At 41.2% G+C, this 20673-nt stretch overlaps 2 protein-coding genes across 4 annotated transcripts in view; both read right to left on the bottom strand.

Annotated features, from left to right (window-relative positions):
• Positions 1-12970, bottom strand: part of si:rp71-68n21.9 (kelch-like protein 9) — a 16702-nt gene extending 3732 nt beyond the window's left edge. The window contains exons 1-10 of one of the 2 annotated variants that reach the window (XM_024260464.2): positions 12758-12970; positions 10371-10424; positions 8714-8835; positions 8323-8501; positions 7032-7164; positions 5729-5925; positions 5566-5641; positions 3365-3922; positions 2841-3020; positions 2650-2763 (exon numbers count right to left, since the gene is read on the bottom strand). In XM_024260464.2, the coding sequence (XP_024116232.1) occupies positions 2650-2763; positions 2841-3020; positions 3365-3922; positions 5566-5641; positions 5729-5925; positions 7032-7164; positions 8323-8501; positions 8714-8835; positions 10371-10375 (1564 nt within the window). In that variant the 5' untranslated portion in view covers positions 10376-10424; positions 12758-12970. Of the gene's footprint in view, positions 1-2649; positions 2764-2840; positions 3021-3364; positions 3923-5565; positions 5642-5728; positions 5926-7031; positions 7165-8322; positions 8502-8713; positions 8836-10370; positions 10425-12757 lie in introns of those variants that run through there. The other variant, XM_036209695.1, reaches the window with a different exon arrangement.
• Positions 12971-13110: 140 nt separating this feature from the next.
• The window catches only part of hao2 (hydroxyacid oxidase 2 (long chain)), a 20284-nt gene continuing 12721 nt past the window's right edge, over positions 13111-20673 (bottom strand). Inside the window, exons 3-8 of one of the 2 annotated variants that reach the window (XM_024260452.2) lie at positions 20099-20250; positions 18159-18442; positions 17727-17948; positions 15127-15285; positions 13623-13692; positions 13111-13532 (exon numbers count right to left, since the gene is read on the bottom strand). In XM_024260452.2, the coding sequence (XP_024116220.1) occupies positions 13477-13532; positions 13623-13692; positions 15127-15285; positions 17727-17948; positions 18159-18442; positions 20099-20250 (943 nt within the window). In that variant the 3' untranslated portion in view covers positions 13111-13476. Of the gene's footprint in view, positions 13533-13622; positions 13693-15126; positions 15286-17726; positions 17949-18158; positions 18443-20098; positions 20264-20673 lie in introns of both variants that reach the window. The other variant, XM_024260454.2, reaches the window with a different exon arrangement.

The raw sequence follows: 20673 nt of genomic DNA on the forward strand, positions 1-20673 counted from the left end.
TCTTCATGACCAGTTTTTATTTTTACATGGGCTGTAACGATTAATTTATAAATCGATTTTAATTCCTACAATCTAACCAGATTGATCTGTCTGAGGAAAGAGTTAATCAAATGATTGAAATGACTTATAGCTTCATGAAACTGTTTCAAAATGAGATCAATCAACATTTGTAATTGGAAAATACTATTTGGATTGAGATAAGGTAGTTTGATGTTACTAAGAAGTAAAATAATCAAGTATGATGTTAGCGGAAAACACACGTGATGCAGCAAAAACTGATCAACCATCAATACGAGGGCTGGATATCGTCAATAATCTCCAGGATCAATTTGATTCACTAGATCCTGGATCAGTGCGGTTCTGATTCTTTAAAATTCTTTTGATCCTCTCCCTCAATTCAATTTAATTTTGAGTTTACACGGTTTACACATTTATACATTTGTTTAGAAATACATTAATAACCTACTATATGATTTAAATATATTAATATTATCCACTTCACATAGTGTAAAATGTTTGTGAGCTAGCAGACTTTAGCATTTTGCGTTTGTTTGATCTGTACTTTTATTAAATAATTGAGCTTAAATCGATTCAGATCAATGAACTGATTTCTTCAATCATTCCGTCTAATGTGTGGAAACACGTTGAATTGATCATGTGACCATACAGTGTTATAGATTGCTCTAATAATGAGTATTCTGATGTGGAAAGACAACAGTGGGCGGAACTTTATCAAACTAAAATGTGAATGGATTGTTTGTTCACATATTTATTTTATTATCTTGAAGAAATACAAGAATCTGGAAAACTTCAGCTGCACTGTTCAGAACCAGATATTTATCTCTGAGTCTCACTGCTGGGAGTTTGGGATCAAGATGTTCTGGATCCGTTTTAGGTCAGTGAATTAAATAGTTTTATAATGAACCGATATGGACTGTGAATCGGATCAAAAACCACAAATTCTGATGTGAATCAAATTGGTGTTAAAATGACTCGCTGCAGCATCTAGTTTTCGTCCCGTCTATGAAGACTTTAGTATCAGGTTAGCATCAGCGTGTGGTTTAACAGCTGTGGAAAACAGGCAGTGCGGTGAGACAGCTGAGCTCGCTGTCAAAACTCCAACCTTATACTCTGAAGTGTCTGAGCTGATATGCCTTCATCCCAACAAAGATATTCTAGAGTTTAATCACTGGGGTCCAAATGTATTCAATGTTTATTATTTGGTTCTCAAACAAAGTTTTCCTGTTTTATGTAATCTTTCAGATTAAAACAAGCTACCAAGACAGAAGATCTGAAGTAAAAAAGATCAAGATTAAAGACTGTGTTATTCTTTATTCATAACATTTGTGGACCAAAACTGAAAAGTTCTTGACACAAAGTAGGATTTTTCTTTCTAAAAAGGGAAGATTGCTAATTATGATTTGTTATGACATCCAGCACATGCTTTAATAAACCCAAAATGCCACAGCGGCCACCTAAATGCAAGTTTTTCAGCTAATTCAGCAGGAGGCTGTGCGGTGGCCTTCGTCATCAGGAGGTGGGAGTCACATACATTTACAGTCTGTGAACTGGATCAGATTAATATAAATATATTCAAATTAAATAGTAGATTATTATTGTATTTCTGAACAAATGTGTATAAATGTGTAAACTTAAAACTGAAATTTTTTGTCACATAAAAATTAAATCACACTTTCAGAGATTTCAGTAATCTTTGTATCAAAACGTTCAGCTCGTTCAGGACAGTACTGTTTGTATTTTGGTATTCATGAACTTTATAGTTTTTGAAATATTGAGTAAAATATCCCCCATAGGAAATGAATGAGAAAGTCTTCAAATTTCAACATTTTAAGTAGATTAGCAACACATCTTTAAATATATTCATGGGTTATGTTTATCTTTTATAGTCATTTTCAAAAAAAAGTTTAGCTAATTTAGAGTTTAGCAAATATTTTAGCAACAGGCTAACATTATTGGCTAATTTAGTTTACTGAGGATTTTTTGGCTAATTTTGAGTTTAGCTAATATCTAAGCAACACACATGATAGTTTAGGGAAATTGGCTTGCATCAGGGATTTTTAAGCAATGTTACTATACATTTTTCAGAAATGTAGGTCAGTTTCAGCGCTCTTTCAGAGTTCTTGAATTAAATTTCCAGTCTTTTAGCAAATTTAACATTTTGCAAATAGCTTTAGCATTTTCAGCGATTAAAGTAAACTGCGTCACAAATTTCAGCAGAAAGCATTTACACTAGCATTATTGCAGGTAATGCAACTTTTCTAGTTAGTTTGTTTTTTGGTGTAAAGTTAAGACTTTGGTAGCCAACAGGAAGTAGTTTCCTTTTCCTGCCTGCCTCCAGTGGCTTTTGGAGGAACTGCAACACTTGGTTGTCTGTAGTTTGGGATGATTGTATTCCTGCTACCTTTACTAGAGTGTATTTCATGTGTGCAATGCATTACATACTGCATTACATCTGTTCGGAGAAATCAAACCCATTGGCTTTACATGCTGTTCATGTTGGGTTCATGTCCACTTATACAAAAAGACCACATTTACACGAGTTTTTCATTTATAGATGAAAGGATTTCTCAATCTCCTGAAGACAAAGAGACAGCACTAAAATCCAGACGACAGGTATCAGTGTCTCACCTGAGATGTACATGAGGTCCCCGTGAACAGTGCCAGCGTGTCCATAGTGAGGCTCCACCATGTTGGACACAAAGCTCCACTCGTTTTTCTTCAGGTTGTAACATTCCACCGTGTCTGGTAGGAACCACAGAGTGATGAGGTTTTCCAACCACAAGAAAAACTCTTCTACGGGGATTTGTGTTGGAGCTCACCGATCTCCCCGGAGGCGTTCCTTCCTCCCACCGCGAACAGTTTCCCCTTCAGGGCGCTGAGGTGGAAGAAGGTCCGCTTGTCATTGAGGGACGCAATCTGAAGCCACTTGTCGAAGCGCGGGTCATAGCGGTAAGCGCTGTCTATGGCCGTCTTCCCCTTCGTGTCATAAGTACTCTGACCTGGGGACGAGAGAAGTTTGATCATTTACATTTAGAGCTTCAGTTCCTATGGTAAGTTTTTCTTAGGGCTGTGAAAGTTATAACGCGATTAATAAAAAGAGAATTATCTGTGAGATCAGCGTAACAAAACTTAGATTCTGTGATTGAGAGTTTAGTAAATAAAGAAGTAAAACAAGCTGAAACATCACAAAGCTATCATCAAAGAGGCGTGGACATGCAGATGACATTTCTTAGCAGATATTCAACTTTCATATTAAAGCTGGGGCCAAAGTATTGACTTGGGGGCCACAAATGGCCGCCAGTTTGAGACCCCGCTCTGGAGCTTGAACTGTAAATGCTCTGACCTCCAACAATGAAGAGGAAGCCCCCCAGCAGGGCCACCCCATGCTGGTACCGCGGCACCTCCATGGGCTTCAGGGCTCTCCAGTGGCGGCTGTTCTCGTCGTACAGCCTCAGCTCGCGGCTCACCACCAGCTGCTGCCGCATGACCCCGCCCAGGGCCAGAATGTGCGTGGCGTCCGACCGGATCTGCGTCCTCTCGGTCTGCAGCGCGGGCTGCATGTACGGCATCATCTGGTAATTGCTGGCCTCCAGCAGGAGGTTGACGCAGGCCGTTTCCGAGCGCATCAGGGACTCGCTTTCGCCCTCGTCGTCCTGGGAGATTTGGATCAGCTCGCCGGGGCTCATGAGCGGGAAACGGATGTGGCGCATCAGGGCGTAAACCGACTTTCTGCGTTTGGCGGGGTCGTGCTCCAGCCACCCTTTGGCGATGTGGAAGAGCTCCAGCTCGGAGAAACCCCTCAGCGAGTTGCTGGCCAGAGCGTTGGCCATGCTGGTCTCGGAGAGCTGCAGGTAGCGGTCGGACTGCACCAGCGCTGAGAGGTTCTCACTCACAAACTTACCTACATTTGAACATACATTTTAGAAAAGCAATAGAAAAATGGATAAGAACATACAAATTACATTTTTTTATTGTTTACGCGATCTTCATCAGGGGTCCCCAGACTTCAGCCCGCGGGCCAGATCAGGCCCGCCTCTAAAAACCATCAGAAATGCTGATCGAGACCTTTTTATTTTACCCTTCTGCACTCTGAACTATGACGGGAGAGGATAGAATATTTATTGGTTTAACAGTGTGAATACTGTAAAGCATCCAGACTAAAGCCATTCACTTTTTCCTTATTTCTTTATTATTATTATTATGTAAATTTTTTTTTTTGGACGTCCGTAACTCTTCAGCTCTGTCAGCTATTTGGCTAATTCAGCTATTGAAATATTCAGCTCTTTTATGCTAGCTGTTACGGCAGTTACTAAGCACTTTTAAAGGCTGTTTTGAAATTTAGCAAATATTTTAGCGACATGATAGCTGTTTTGGCTAATTTAGGCTTTTTTTTTGGTTTTTAAGCTAATTTGGAGTTTAGCTAATATTTTAGCCTTTCGCTAGCTGTTTTGGCTGATTTCGATATTTTACCTTTTTTTGGCATTTAGCTAATATTTTAGCTACATTCTACTGCTTTTTGCCTTTTTCTCAGTTCATTTTTAGGCTAATTTGGAGTTTGGCTAATATTTCATCTACATTCTCCCTGTTTTGGGTAATTTGTTTTTTATTTAATTATTTAGGCTAATTTGGAGCTTAGCTAATATTTTAGCCACAGGCTAGCTGTTTTGGCTAATTTAGGCATATTTCCCTTTTTTTGGCTAATTGGGAGTTTAGCTAATATTTTAGCTTCATGCTAGCTGCTTTGGCTAAATTAAGCTTTTTTCGTTTTTTTTTTCCGGCTGATTTGGCATTAAGCCTATATTTTAGCCTTATGCTAGTTTTTTTGGGTGGTTTGGACATTTGACTTTTTTTTTTTTGGCTTATTTGGCATTTAGCTAATATTTCAGCTAAGTGTTAATTGTTTTAGGTAATTTTGGCTTTTTCTCAGTTTTTTAGGCTAATTTGGATTTTTAGCTAATATTTCAGCTACATGCTCCCTGTTTTTGCTAATTTAGGTTTTTTTCAGATGTTTAGGCTAATATCTTACTAATATTTTAGCTGGCTATTACCTTCAGTGTTTTCAGCTAATAGCTACAGCCATGTCAGCTATCAACTTTAGTGTTTTAAGCTATTAGTTTCAGCATTTTTATTTATCAATTTCAGCATATTTAGCAGCCACATTTAGCTTACAGCATTCACACTAGCAATATTGCAGGTTAAGCTATATGTCTAGTTTTTAAAATGTGTTAGTATCATTTTTCTGTGAAGATTACAGAAATGAATTATTTCAAATTTGGCTTTGTTTTGCTTCCTGGAAAACCATACATGTTTTCATGTTGGCTGTGATTGTTACATTTTTTTCTGTTAGCCTTCCAACCGACCCCAGCCCCACATCAGAGAAGAAAACAGCTATGTTGCCCTCACAAGAAAAAGTTTGGAGACCCTTGATCTGCGTAAAGGAAAAAAATGGCTCATCAAGCCTTTAGAATCTACTTGAAGTTACATTTAACTAATTCTTTTGGTCAAAGTCAGATCAAAGATGCTGTGATATCTTCCACCACTCACCAATATTTTCCTGAACGTCTTCCAAAAGCAAGTCTTCAGCGATGCGTTCGACTTCCACACAGTTATCAATTGTGATCTACATTAGAAATGAAGACATCCGTTCTTCATCAAATTGTGTCTTTCATGGTTCAGAGGAGTTGGATGCATGTGAGTGCAGACTCACCTCACTGCTCAGCAGCTGGTTGCAGAAGCTGAGAACAGGCATGACCTGCAGGAAGTTGGCGGCCTCCAGCGTGTCCTGCAGGTTGCCCATGTCCAGGACGACTTTGGACGTGTAGATGAACTCAATGATGCTCTTTAAGCCCGTCTTAGTGACCCCATGCAGTTTGATCTCTCTCATCTCCTGCTCCCTCATGCCTCCTGGAGAGAGAGAGGGGCAAAAACAAGGTGTTTGTTTGCATCATGATTAATGTGACCGTCAGCGAGTTGCAGACACGTCTGATGCTGCAAAGACAGGAAGCTTAAATGTCATCGCTATAGAGCTTCACTCTGAGGCTTCATGTAAATGTCTACTTTGAAGCTGCAACTGAAAAACAAAAGTACAGAAGTGAAAGAGGTCACCAGGCATTTCTGTTTGTGCTGCTCCCTTGAAATGCGTCAATACTTTTTAGCTTTGTGTGACAGGCTGGTTACTTGAAGAAAAATCTGCATTTTCTGGTCTCCTTCAAAAGTTCTGTCAATATTTTGAAATCCAAAATCTTTTCAAGTCTTTATATAAAGTTTCTTATCTCTTTGTGCTCAGGTTTTAACAGCCAGTGCTGGAAATGACAATGTTGCATTGAGAAGTGCTCAAAGAAGTTGTGACTTTACAGATTCTTTATAAAGATGGAGCTTGTAGTTTAAGTGTCATTTTAACACTGAGTTCCTCACATCCTAGATTCAACTTTTAAAGTATAAAGTGAATAAATCAAAACACAACATCCTTGAAAAACAACTGAATTTGCTCAACAACAGATCTGTCAAAGCAAAAGGTTTTAATGTCTCTCTCTTATTTAAAGGAGCATAACGAGCAGGTATTCACGATCTGATGTCACAGAGTGAGACCGCCCTTTCAGGAGGAGTCTGCTCTAACAGCTCCGCCCCCCCAATCTAACAGCATCATTCAATTTCTCCACAGAGCTAATGGTCATCAGCGAAAAACGTTCATTTTAGATGCAGAATGCCGTATATTTTCCAATTGTGTCCTGTCTTTATTAAATTCCAGCTCAAACAGGAGTTCGTTACTTTAGAGGAGGGGCTCCAGTAAGACACTCCCCCTGGACTGCATGGCGCCCTATAGGCGAAACGTGATTTCTGTCTATAAAGCATTCCTCTTGATGACAAACTCAGTTTAACTTAACTTGTAGCCTTTTCTCACAGCAGACAAATTTAGAGGTAAAACGTTTGCTTAAGAAATGCACTTGGACAGTCACATTACTTGATTCTGCTGGCGGTGGACAGCAGGTTTAGAAACAGCAGCCACAAACCTGTAAACATGGCCTTGAAGTAGTCGCTGCATGAAGCCATGATGACTCTGTGCACCGGGAAGGTTTCTGAGCTGTCTCCAGGAACCAGAACCACATCACACAGAGTCTCATCGCCCCGGAAAACATCGAAGCCCTGGATGGAAAACAGAGTCTGTGTGTGTATACTCAGATGTGATGCTTTTCAAATATGATCATCTTGATTGAAAGGAAACTTCAAGTATCAGCAGCTTGGGGCAAGACAAGATGTTTGATCTAAACCACGTGAGTCAAAGTCAAGGGCCGGGGGCCGAATCCAGTCCTCTAGGTAATTCTATCCGGCCCTAGAGATCATTTTATTTCATTGTTATTAATGTTATATAATTCGACAAAACATATTTATATAGAGAGTAAAAGTTTGAAAGTTATTTAAGGTTTAAGTCGATTTATTCTGGAATAATATTCCTGCCTTTTCATTATTCATAATTAAGTTAAAAAGTTACAGTTTTAATGTCATTATGTTTGCTTTTATGACTATTTTGGCAATTAGCTAAGATTTTTTAGGCTGTTTTGGAGTTTAGATAATATTTACATGCTAGCTGTTTGTGGCTAATCTAGGTTTTTTTTTTTTTTTAGTTTTTAAAGCTAATTTGGCATTTAGCTAATATTTTAGCTGGCTATCAATTTCAGAATTTTCAGCTATCAGCACTATCATCTTCAATGACCAAATTCAGCTTACAGCATTCACTAGCATTTTTGCAGGCACTGTAACTTTTTTTTGGCCTCCTGTGTGATTGAGTTTTCCATCACTGATCTAAACTGTAAAACAGCTAAATGATTTGTCATTAATGCAGTTCAGGGTTACTATTTACCATCAGCTTCAACAAAGGCATCAGAACCAGAGCCGGTGTTTGAATTGCTTTGCACTGATCTGTTAGTGTAACATGGACTGTTGGAGCATTAAACAGAGATGCGTTTGAACTGTGTCTGATATTCCCATCAGGGTAAGATCATTAAACAAACCGTAGAAATCTCTAAGGAGCGACTGCTGCTGCTGTTACAGAAGACCTTGGTGATGCAGAGGAATCCACCAATCAACACAACTCGAGTATACCCAACGTCCAATCAACAGCTAGCAAAACATGCACAGCGCTAACTGGAAACGCTCTAAAATCATCAACTGTTTTATTTTCTGGGTTGTGTTTTTTTTATTTTGCAAATCAGAGATATTGAGGGAGAAATGATCATTTTACATTATTGGTACCAGAATCCAGAAGAAACGTCCCCAGGACAAACGGTGCAGCATGAGATGTACCTGCAGCACTGCTGCTCCGTGTTCACTGCTGCTGAACACCTTGGAGAGCGGCCGAGGGGGCAGCTTGGGCTTGGTTGCTTTGTCTGGCCGCTTCGGGGGTTTCTCCGCTGACGGCGGGAGAGAAGGAGGAGCCGGAGGCGGAGCTGGAGGCTCATAGGGCGCTGGTGGAGACCTCTCCTCTGAACCCAGATGAAAGTGAATGAAGAAGGAAGTGATCAAATGAAATGTTTCTGATCAAAGCTGTAACGCTCATGGGCTTTTCAGACATGGAGCCACAAGATGTTAAACTTAAAGCCAAATCAATAGAGCCTGCTGTAAGATTAAAACATTTCTCTTTAGACGGTAAAAAGTACGTGTTTCACATTAGCACAGAAGCGAACTAGACAGCCACCTTGTGGAGGAGGAGGAGGAGGTCTTTCTGGCTGAGCTGGAGGTCTCTGAGCATCCCTGGACCGGTGCCGGCTGCCCAGGCGGGACAGCCTGTAGCTCAGTCGGTTCGAGCCGCCTTCTAATCTGAAGGCAGAAGTTCTGGATTAAGTATATTTGTAAACACCGTCACAGAGACACCGGATGGCTTTGTGAGAGTAATCTGTGTTGACTGCATCAAACATAGCTAAAGGTGGATGGTTTGTGCTTCTGTTCTTGGTCGTGGACCTCGCCTCTGGCTCGTCTTGGCTGTAGACCTTACCCCCAGCTCTCCCCGATTCTATCTGGATGAACACTATTCAAACATGTAGTTGTAGAGTTAGACAAGCTAATTCCTCTTTAATAGTCCTGGTAAATCACCTGTCCATCCTGGGAGAGGATCTCTCCTTCATGAGGACATCCCAGAGGTTTCTTCTTTTTTTTCCTGAATCAGGTTGTTAGCTTTAGTGTTTTCATCTATCAGCACTAGCATCTTCAGCGGCCACATTCCCCTTAGAGCATTCACTCTAGCATTATCGCAGGTAATGCTATACATCTAGTTTATAATTATGCTTAAAAGTTAAATTTTTAAAGTTTTAAAATGTAGTTTTAGAGTGTTCAATAAATGTTTATTCTGTTCGTCCCGCGACCTAAGGTGTGTTTTGAATTTTGGCCCCTTGAGCGACTGAGTTTGACATTCCTGCTCTAAGGTCAGGAATGCTAAGTTTAAGTTAGTCTGTTGAATTTAGTTTAGCAATCAATATTGTCTATATTTTATGACTGACTTTCTGCTTTTCTACAATGACCGGTATGAAGCCCAATGAGGCAATTGTTTCGAGCTATTAGGCTATAAAAATAAAATTGAATTAAACTAAAGAAAAAATCCACTTCTGCTGCAAAGGGAGACATTGTTGGAACATTATATTCCATTGGGCCTTCATGTTTTGCTGTAAATATTGTAAACCTGACAGCAGTCAGTTTGGAGGCCAGCCTGCTGTTGGTGGATTACAAATGCTGGATCTGTCACAAAACAGCTGGAAAGTGGAGAACTTCTCCTGTAAAGCTGGATTCTCAGGTCTGGTCTGTACAGCTTCCCTTTCCTCCACTTTTCTCTGGTCATTACTCATCCCCTCACTTTAAGTGTCGCTTCTCCAATCTGAGCCCCGGCTGACGGATGCCTCCGCTCTGCTCTCTCTTTCCTCTGTTTTATGGGTCGTGCTGTGCAGACCATCAAACTGAAGAGCGTTCAGCTTTGAAACACTCTCCTGCTGAAACTCACACAGTCTATAAGAAGATAATACAAACATAAAACAAAACAGAAAGATCCTCTCTAAACTGCCCCCCCACCCCAAACTGGATTAACCCTTTAAAAGCAGAGCTCCAGTGTTAGGCTAGTTTCAGCTACATGCTATCTGTTTTGGCTCGTCGAGCCGCTGTTCTCCCTCAGAATCTGCTGGAATTATCATGTTAACTGTTGAAAAGTTACATTATGTGAAATGTTTGTGTTTAATCATCACCGGCGATGACTCTGGTGTTAAAGGGTTAACCTCTTCCAGCTTCATGAAGAACCTGTGACAGTTCTCGGGTAGCTAACTTTTTCAGGTTCCCAAAGACAAGCTGCTGCATTCAGAGGGGATGCTCACCCCATTTCATTGGCTTCTTGAGGCTGGGGGTTGCTGTTGCGGTGGTCAGACTTCCTGCAGGGAGAGAAGGAGGAGCTTTAGGGCTGGGAAACGCAGGAAACTGAGAGTGAGTCTTCCAGGAAGTCTTGAAACTAGGTCAGAAAACCACTTTGTGTCTTGAACTGTATGAACTAAAACTTTAAGATGAAGTTCTGCAGCATTTGCTTTCATTTTGCTTGTTTTGCAGTTCTGTACAGAGTGTTGATTTGCAGATCTCCAGGAGTGCAGCGATCTATTACCAAGCCCAGAGCACCTCCACCTTTATAGAGTCAGAATTGTAATCCTTTACATGAGTCCTGAAGACATGGACAGGTCGTATTCTAGAGACATGTTAAACATAAAACTAAATACTGTACTCATATTTTTTTCTGGAAAGTTCTGCACAAAAATGTTAGTTTGTGTAGAACTTTCTCTTTATGATTACAACTTTGTCTTTATGAATATGTTTCTTTTTGACAGCTATCTAACCCCGTACCAAAGTTTCCCTGAAAGACGAAGCATCTATCCATCTTTTAAACCAGCTTAATCCTGTTTGGGGCCATGAGGTTGCTGGAGCCTATCCCAGCTACTGTTGGGTGAGGGCAGGGCATTCCCTGAACAGGTTGGGAGTCTGTTGCAGGGCCACACACCTAATTTAGAATCATCATGGAGCGCCTGGAGGAAATCCACACATGCATGAGACGATGCAAACTCACAGAAAGAACCCAGCTGGGATTTGAACCAGGGCCTTCTCACTGTGAGGTAAGAGTGCTAGCCACTACACCACCATGCAGCCCTCTTTTGGAAACATCCATCATGAAAACAGACATTTAACAGATGATTTTACTCAGTCTGCTTTGAATAAATGCATTTCTGCTGTAATAAAGACATTACTAAACAAGTAATAAGTAAAACTCATTGGCTACTCTCTTTAATTACAGCAAAAAAGTATATTTTTTTCCCAATAATCCCTTACTGTTGTAACAGGTTACACATTACAAGATACATGATATTATGATTAAATGATTTAGAATAGAGTCCTAACCCAGCCAGACAATGTGGCCCCGTATGGTTTAAAAGTGGGCAGAAAATTTGGGCCCCAAACAGATTTGACCCCACCTGTGTTAGCCCACATTGGCTTAAGTGGACACAGTGGGTAGGCTCGATATGCTAGCCAGCTGCCTGGTGGACAGCAGAGCTCGCTAGCTCAATGCAGCAAAGCTTGCTAGCTCACTACAGAAGAGCTTCCTAGCTCACTGTAGAGAAGCTTGCTAGCACGCTACAGTTGAGCTCGCTAGCATGCTACTCTCTCCACCGGGCAGCTGGCTAGCGTAGCAAGCTAACCCACAGAATCCCCACTTAAACCCATTTGGGACCCACATTTTCTGCCCACTTTTAAACAGTATGGGCCCTTGGCTTTGCTGGCTGCTAAATCTCATCACACTGATCACTTCTTCAGTGTGCCAGTATCACAGTGTCCATTTAATAAAGTCAGATGAGCTGGAATACAAATACATGTTTTGGGGTTTTTTTTATAATTTTGGGGATTATTTCTGAAAGTAGACTGAATATTGAAGCACCTGTTGCAGAAACAGCAGAAAGAGAAAAAGCTTTGAGCCTTCTCACGATTTCCTGTTGTTTTGGTGTCTTTGACTCCAACAGAACAAACATGAACCGAAGAGGAACCCTCAGGGTTTGTACTTCAAAGTCTCCGTTGACATCTTTTAATAATTTGAACAAAAAATATTAGCCACTTTTTTTTAAAATAATAAACTTTAAACCAAGTTACATAAACAATTTTTGACTGATTACTTTGAAAACATTTAGTCATTTTTGTCTTTGATGCAGTCTAATAAATGGAAGTCTTCTCTACAGTCATTTCATTCCCTTAGACTTTTTTCAGATTGACTCCGTTCTTCAGTGAATATGTAATCTTGCTGCTGCACATCAACAGCAAACCCTTCAACATTTATCTTTAAAAACACCTTCTTCGCTTTCACTTTATTGCTCTTCAGTGAATCAGCACAGACGTGTGAATGTTTCAAATGAGAAATAAAGCAGAAAATGACACCTGCAGGACGAGGGAGAGGCTGTCAGAATTAGTTTGATCATTTTAAGAAGGAAATGATTACTGTTTTTAATGCTTAGAGAAGAACTTCCTGTTTGACTTTAGTGCTCTTTACATTCTTGTAGAGGCTCAACCAATGGGATGAAGTTGTATAAATTCACAATATAGAGCAGAGACAAATGCAGCAGAGTTCTCACAGCAGCTGGAAAGCGCGGTACGTTCCTGACATGCTGTTCTGCTGATAATGGAGTCTTTCCTGAAACATCTAGAAAATCATAAAAAAAAATCCTGGTTGACCTACCTAGAGGAAAGCTTCCTCAGCAAACTGGAGCCGAGGCCTCCCTCCAGCCTGGTAGTCTCAGAAAGCAGCACTCAGAGGAGGACGGAGGAGAAAATGTCTGCTGCAGCACGCCGCGTCCGTGTGCGCCGCTGCTGAAGAGCTGGAGCTTGTGAGGAAACATCATCACCTCTTTAGACTAACCGAGACCTCAGTCACTTCCTGTGTCACTTCTCCTTCTCAGGCTGTTCCGTGTTGATGTTGTGCGCTGAGCTCGCTCCCTCTTAGTCTCGGCGAAAGAACACGTCTTAAAACATTACAACATAAAACCATTCGGATTTTCTTATGTCGTGATAATGCTTTGATTTCTAATGTTCTTCAATATTTTAAAAACCTTTATTTGTCATCACAAACAAGAAAACTTCACCTCAAGAGTTATTTCTTTGAGTACAGAATTCAAGTGCAGTCTTTCAAAGATCAAAAACATCATTATACATGTTTCCCTTCATTCCACTTCAAACCCTGTTTGATCAACACCTAAATGTCCCATCAGCCACACACACCCGAGCCTGGAGGGAGTCTGAGTTACAGAGCCGAGCTCAAACCAGCTCTGAGGACACGTTTCTCCATGTTTGGCCCTTTTTAAGTCTCGCCATGATCAGTGATTAGTGCAGAATAACGTGTCAGCAGCTCCTGCTGAGGTGGAGGTGTCTCTCTCCTCGGTGCTGCCCCCTGCTGGCAGGCTACAGCCTGGAGAACTGAATGAGGTTCCTGTTGATTTCACTGATGTTCCTGCAGCCTGCAGCACAAAACACATCAGAACACATGAGCAGGACATGTCAGTGTCGTAATCCAGACTCTGAAGGACGGCAAAGAGAGGCCGACTCACCCGATAAGGTCATGGAGAGACGGAACTCATCATTCAAGATTTGGAGCACCTCCCTCACTCCTTCCTCCCCCTAGAAGACCAGGAAACAAAGACTGGGAGTGAAATACGACGCTTCAGTCAAGACATGAGGTGGATTTTATGATGCCAGACATAATTCCAGCTTATCTTATTACTAGGGATGTAGAGATTCAGGCAAACCACGATTCGTTTCACAGTTTTAAAATCACGATTTCGATTTTTTTCTGATTTCTTTTTCTAATTGCAATGAAATAACTGTAATTTAAGGCCAGGTATCTTTTCTTTTTCCCCTTTACATCAAACTGTCTGTTTTCCTACAAACAGAAAGGATTCAATACAAACAAACAATTATACATAATACTGAAGTGATCACAAATCCTTTCATACTCGGTTCATGTTGGGCTCCATGTATGATGGAACGCTCTACCCGCGCCCACTCAGCGCAACCCCTCCTCAGCTGCTCGTGCACTCGCCTGCGCTCGCTCTCAGCGCAAATGACCGTTAACCCTTTAATAATGGGGAAATTTACAGCGACAGCAAAATAACACACATTCTTCAAACTACACAATTAACCCAATTCCAGTGGATTCTGAAGCTGAGAAAAATAATGTCAGCTCAAATAATTCAAATTTCAACATGTTCAATGAATATGTTTTATAAGTAGAGCCCAAATAGTGTCTTAAAAACGTACGTAGTGATGGACGAACATGAGTTTTGAACACATTCTCATAGATGTTTCATCTGAAACAGTTGCTTAAACGCTAGTTTCCCATGGCGGTGTGATCGTAGCTTCAGGCTAACTTTCAATTAAGCCTTTAATACTGGAGCTCCAGTGTTTATGTTCTTTGATTTGCGAGCCGCTTTTCTCCTTCAGATTCTACTAGAATTACGTTGATCATGTTAGCGGTTTAAAAGTTACAGTATGTTAAATATTTTGTGTTTAAGCGTCACCGGTGATGCCTCAGGTGTTAAAGGGTTAAAAAAAAGAACAAACAAAAGACAGAGAGGGCTCCTGGAAAGAAGTCAGAAGAGAAACAGTGGTGAAGCTGCGTCTTCACCATGACTGTTGTCATGGTAGATAAGTTGCATGAAAAAATAACGTTAAAAAAATCCTGGTTTTACTTGAAATTGAGTTAATAGTTGCGATTGCAACATCCCAAAATCCTGGAAGGTCTGACTTATGTGAAACGTTTAAATCTGAAGGAGCTGTGAGAATTTCCCAGGAGGAGAGAGCAGTCAGTCCACGGCGCACACACTCACCCTCACAGCGAGTCTGCATGAAGAAATGTCATCTGCTCTGCATTTTTCTAAATTTAGGCACAGGTCGTGACAATTTCTTTAATTTTCTGCACTGATGAACATGTTGATGAGTTTGAATCCTTTTTTTACCGGTTCTCGAAGAAGCGTTACATCTATCACGTTTCTCTAAAAAAATGTTTTGTTTTAAAGCTAGTTCTTTGTACCGTTTTCTTTGGTACGACTTTACCTTGTATGCAAGTCCCCACACTATTGGGCGTCCGATGAAAACACACCTGGCCCCTAAGGCCAGCGCTTTGAGGACATCACTTCCTGTCCGGATCCCTCCATCCACGTAGACCTCGATCCGGCCTTGAACCGCGTCCACAATCTCTGACAGAGCATCTATCTGTGGAGAAACAGCAATGAGAACTGTGAACGTGCTGAGTGTTTGTCAGATATTAGGGAACTGGAACGCTTTTATTTTGGGGAAAACAGAACATCAGTGAAGAATGTGATACTAAAATGCTGGAACATCTGGCGGGATGTCTGACGTCATTCTAATGATGCAGGAGGAACTCTAGGCTGACGGAGGGATTTTTGTGCCACCATATTGCATCAAAAGTCACAGTTTTGAGATCCAAATGTCCTAAATTGCAAAAAAAAAAAAAAAAAAAAAAAGGGAAAAATAAATAAATAAATATTATAAATATTTGCTTTCAAAAAATATTTTTGCATTTGCAACACATTTGTTTTCAGATATCTCCTCTGGCTTTCTCCCTATCTGTCCCACACCAGACAGCCAATCACAGACAAGAGGGTTCATGCTGATTGCTCTTGATTCAAGTGTCTCAGCCTAATATTGCTTGGAGGCCGATGCAGACTTTGTATCGGTTCTCTCTGACTGGTTCTACAGTCTTCAACCATTCTGACCCGTTTCTCTCTTAGTAGAACCCTGAAAGAGGAGCAAAGATAAAAAATAAAACATGCTTCATGTCAGCGTAGCGACCAGGATGTTTACAATGTCCACAGCAGTATCTTACAAAATGTTAAAATATTAAAAGAAAATTGAATTTTTTCCAAAAGCAATGATGATTTCTTAAAAACAAGACATCCTATGAAAATTAGCATTAAAAGTAAAAAAATGAAGTTTCTTCTTCTTTTACATAAAGTCGACTTTGGTGAGCCAATCATTCTTTTTATTAGGCTACTGCTGCTGGTGAGCTAATCCAAAAACACTGTTGGGCAACAGAAGATAATATGTGGTTTAAATCTGTTTTTTTTCTACAGATCTTAAAGAAAATCAAACTTTTTACCAAATATTTTGCTCCGGGGGATTTATAGATCACTGTTTAGTATAATGTCACTAAAGAAACTTTGCAGTTCTTTTACTGTTTCAGAAGATCTTTAACCATAAATTCACTAATCTGACTAAGTAAAATTGAACCAATGCTCAAGGAAAGTAAGAATTACTTTTCAAATTAATCAAAAATTATTTTTTTTCTTCAGCCATGGAGGCAAAATCGAGGGTAAAAGAGCCTGTCTGCCGTTTGAGCCTTGGTAACAGACACCCAGACAGATAACCCTACAGCTCCAGAGCTGCTTTTGGATCGTTTACCTCTCCATAGTGGTTCTCTGGCTAAGGAAACATAAAATAATAGTATGTTTTCAAATAAGTATTACTAAATGTATATTTATTTAATTTAGATTAGTTACATTTATAAATGTATGACTGAGGTGCACCTCGAAGACAAACCATGTAAAGGTTTTTGCATCCCTGCTGACTTGTTTGTTCTATGCTTCCTCCAGAATACACAGATTTCAACTACAAGCAAAACTTTGGTAAAAAGTCTGATTCTTTGAGTGTAAAGCACATATTATCTCATGCTGTCCAGAGCTGCACTGGGATGATCCGGTCTGAGACAAGGAGTCTTTTATTTTGAAAGGAAATAAAACGAGTTTCTGTCTAATGTAAAAATTATTTCTCATTTTGAGAAAATGCTTCTTTTTATATTTCTGTTTTTATTCATGCCATAAAAGAAGCATAAGTCACATTTATTATTAAAAAAAAATACATTGTAATGAAAGCACAGCAGTATCAAAATAAGACTTTGCGGCTCCTACTAAGTTTTGATCTGTAGAAAACAAACCCAAATAGCTCTTCTACTGCAAACCTTGCTCTGGACCAGAGGTCGGCAACCTTTAACGGTAAAAGAGCCGCATGTGGCTCTGGGGCCGCAGGTTGCAGACCCCTGCTCTAGACCCATCATCAGGCTGTTTGGTGACATACATGTCACACTAAACTGAAACTTATGAACACAAAATCAAAGATGGGGAGAAAGTGAGAAGAGACACAACGCATCTGTAAACATTGAAGTTGCAAAAACACAAATTTTTAAAGTTTTTCAATGCCAATTATGATGTTTTTCTCATAAAACTTTACACTTTGTTTGCAATTTAGGAAGTTTTGATCTCAAAACTGTGACTTTTGTTTGCAATACAGTGACACAAAAATCACCTCATAGAAGGAAGGAAAAAGGGACTGTGTGAAGAACTTGCATTTGGTCACGTTGAACTGCTCTGAAGAGCAGCATGACTGTGACACCATCACGGTGCACTTCTGGTTGTTTGGTTTTAGAAGAGCTTGTTCGTTTTAGTTTCAGCTCTGGTTCCAAACAGACAGACGTGCTGCAACGTAAAATCAAACGGGTTTTGATTGACCCAGTGTCATGCCCAGGTGTGGCAGTGTGTGTGAGAGGAGATGTGATGTTCCGCTCTGATCTGAAGAGGAACTCTGTCACATGTTCACATGAATTTGGAATCCTTCTGAGTTCCTGCTTCAGGACGTACCGAGGCGGGGCCTCCGTCCAGCTGCCTCCCTCCGTGGTTGGACACGATGACGCCCTGCACGCCGTGCTCCACTGCCAGCTCAGCGTCCTCCTTGGTCAGGATGCCCTTGATGATAACAGGGAGGCGGGTGATGGACTGCAGCCAGGAGACGTCCTTCCAGCTGATAGAAGGGTCCAAGGTGTTGGCCGGTATCCCATACTCCTCTGGGACACTGGTTTCCTGCTGGGAATGAATGAAGGACAAAGTGTAATTAATTTTTAATTTTTAAAACTGCAGACTGTTATTCTTTGTGATGTAGGATTATTTGAGTGTAGTCCAGACATGAACAGAACAATGTGTGAAGACATAGCAGAGAACCAAGGTCACACAAGCACATCAAATCTGAAAGCTCAGGAAGTCTGAGAAAAGTTGTGCCCAAAGTTGCATCATTACCTGGAACATGCCTTCAAAGTTCTTGACCTTGAGGTGTGGCGGCAGCTTGAACTGGTTGCGGATGTCGTTGCGGCGCTTCCCTGTGTACGGGACATCGACCGTCAGCACCAATGCCTTGTAGCCAAGCGACTCTACTCGCTGGACGATCTGCTCAGACAGCTTCCTGTCCCGGTACACGTAGAGCTGGAACCAGCGGTAACCGTCGGGCGCTGCCGCTGCGATCTCCTCCACGGAGCAGGTGGAGTACGTGCTGGTGATGTAGCAGGTGTTGACACTCTCTGCAGCTGTGTGGAGAAACAAGCACGAGAAACTGAATATAATCATTATATAAAAAGGATGTGAAAGTCTGAACCAGAAGAGAGAGAAAACAGAAGGACAAATACAGCTTCATCCAGCAGTGACTGGAATGGTGTGTGATGATCTGTGACACAGAAGCTTCGGCAGTACACTGACGCTCTTATAGTCTCTGAGTAACCTACTAGATGTAATGAATTACACAAACATCTCCAGCAGCAGCAGGCGCTGCAAACAGCGGCTCGACTGTGGCTTGACCCACGAGATTTGAGTTGCTACCCACGAGTTTTGGTCGTGACTTACGAGATTTGAGTCGCGACCCAAGAGATTTGGTCGTGACTTACGAGATTCAAGTCGCGACCCACAAGATTTATGTCACGACCCACGAGATTCGAGTTTAGACCCACGAGATTTGGTCGTGACTTACGAGATTGGAGTCGCGACCCACAAGATTTAAGTCACGACCCACGAGATTCGAGTTTAGACCCACGAGATTTGGTCATGAACAACGAGATCTGACTTTGTTTAAATTTCAGTCTGTGTGTAGATATGGATAAAATCACAACCATGCATCAGGTATCCTTTGTGTTTCCTATATAACATTTATTTATGAAAAAGTTTGAAATGTCGCTCATTTGTTGCACTTTGTACAAAAAAAATATTACCATGACCTGGGAATTATGTATCTGATGATCAGAGTTTTTTCCTCTTTAAAACTGGACCAAAATGAATCATTTTATGGTTCTTTTACTGGTTCTCCTAAACCATTTCTCATTGTTTTTATACCATTCCAACATGGCGACACTCTTTATGTATCTTGGACAATAGTAGAAAGCCTGCTAGTGATTAATCTCATTGATATAAACCAGGGGTGTTAAACTCATTTTGGTTCGGGGGCCACGATCAACCCGTCTTATTTCAAGTGGACCGGGACAGAAACATGAAGGCAAACTAACCTATGGTCAGCTTGTTATCTGTAACTTTGTTGTTGTTTTGTTTTGTCAGCTGGAAAAAATGCCTCAAACAGCCTAGTAGCCTAATCACTTATTATTACATTGTTTATCAGGTTTATTTTTTTTATCTCTAGTCATGGCATTGTTTTATGGTATTTCTTTTCCTTTGCTTCCCCTAGTGGCAGAATTTCACATTGCAGTCATTTCTTTAAATAACCATAACTCGCCACAGGAATGGGCTAAAAAACATTTTTTCTCCTTAACATCCTTATCATTTTTTCTCTTCATGACTGGGCCGGATTGACCAGAGATCAGACCGGATAAGGCCCGCGGGTTTGGCACCCCTGGTATAAACTGACCAATCAGATGCCTCCTTTGAAGTATGCTGTGCCTGCTGTCCCCACAAATTCTCCCGAGCGAGTTTTCATGTGGTTGGGGTGTGCACTTCAAACAAGCTCACTTCTCATTGGGGAGAGTGGTTGCCATAGAAACGCGGACTCAGACCAGTCATTGCTTACTGACGTTGTCTGGCAACTTTATTTTGATGAAGCCAGAAGTAAACCATTTTCTATGGGTGACGTCACACTCCCTCGGTCCAGTTCTCACTGTCAGTCGTGCACATACAGAACCAATCCTGTGTTACCATCGAGTCTGCTGCTCCCTCTGAAGCTGCAGACACACAACAGTCCTCACCGCGGGCTGTGGCTACCTCCCCCTCATGCCAGGCCAGGCAGTGAAAGGCTGTAGGTGCAACACCGACAGGAAAGCTGATCTCCATCCCCTGCACGGTGGTGCGAGTGTCACTCACTGACACGTCCCGCAGGATACGAGGTCGCAGACGGATCCTGAGGAGAAGATCCACACGGCGACAAAAACACCACATAACCATGCTGGAACACAGTCAACTGTTGAACATCAGTACACAACTGCATTACACTGCTGTAGAGACTTTGTGTTAGTTTGTAGTGTTGAGTGTCTGAAGAGAAGCAATAAAGACCCAAAACATGTGTCAAAGTCAAGGCCCAGGGGCCGGATCCGGCCCTCCGGGGAATTCTATCCGGCCCTCCAGATAATTTTATTCTATTGTTATTAATGGCTTGATGTTATCTTGCTCTCAGTTATGTTGCAGAATCTGAAATGGGCGGGCCAAAGTTTCTCTGCTCCGCCCCATTCTGATGGATCCACCAGTAGACAAATTGATCCATGAACGTCTATTTTTTCCTCACCTGGACTGGAATCTGGATCTAAACTGTTCGACTGGATAGCTC

This window comes from Oryzias melastigma, linkage group LG21 (genome assembly GCF_002922805.2).
Source record: "Oryzias melastigma strain HK-1 linkage group LG21, ASM292280v2, whole genome shotgun sequence".
In the NCBI taxonomy this organism is placed as follows: Eukaryota; Metazoa; Chordata; class Actinopteri; order Beloniformes; family Adrianichthyidae; genus Oryzias; species Oryzias melastigma.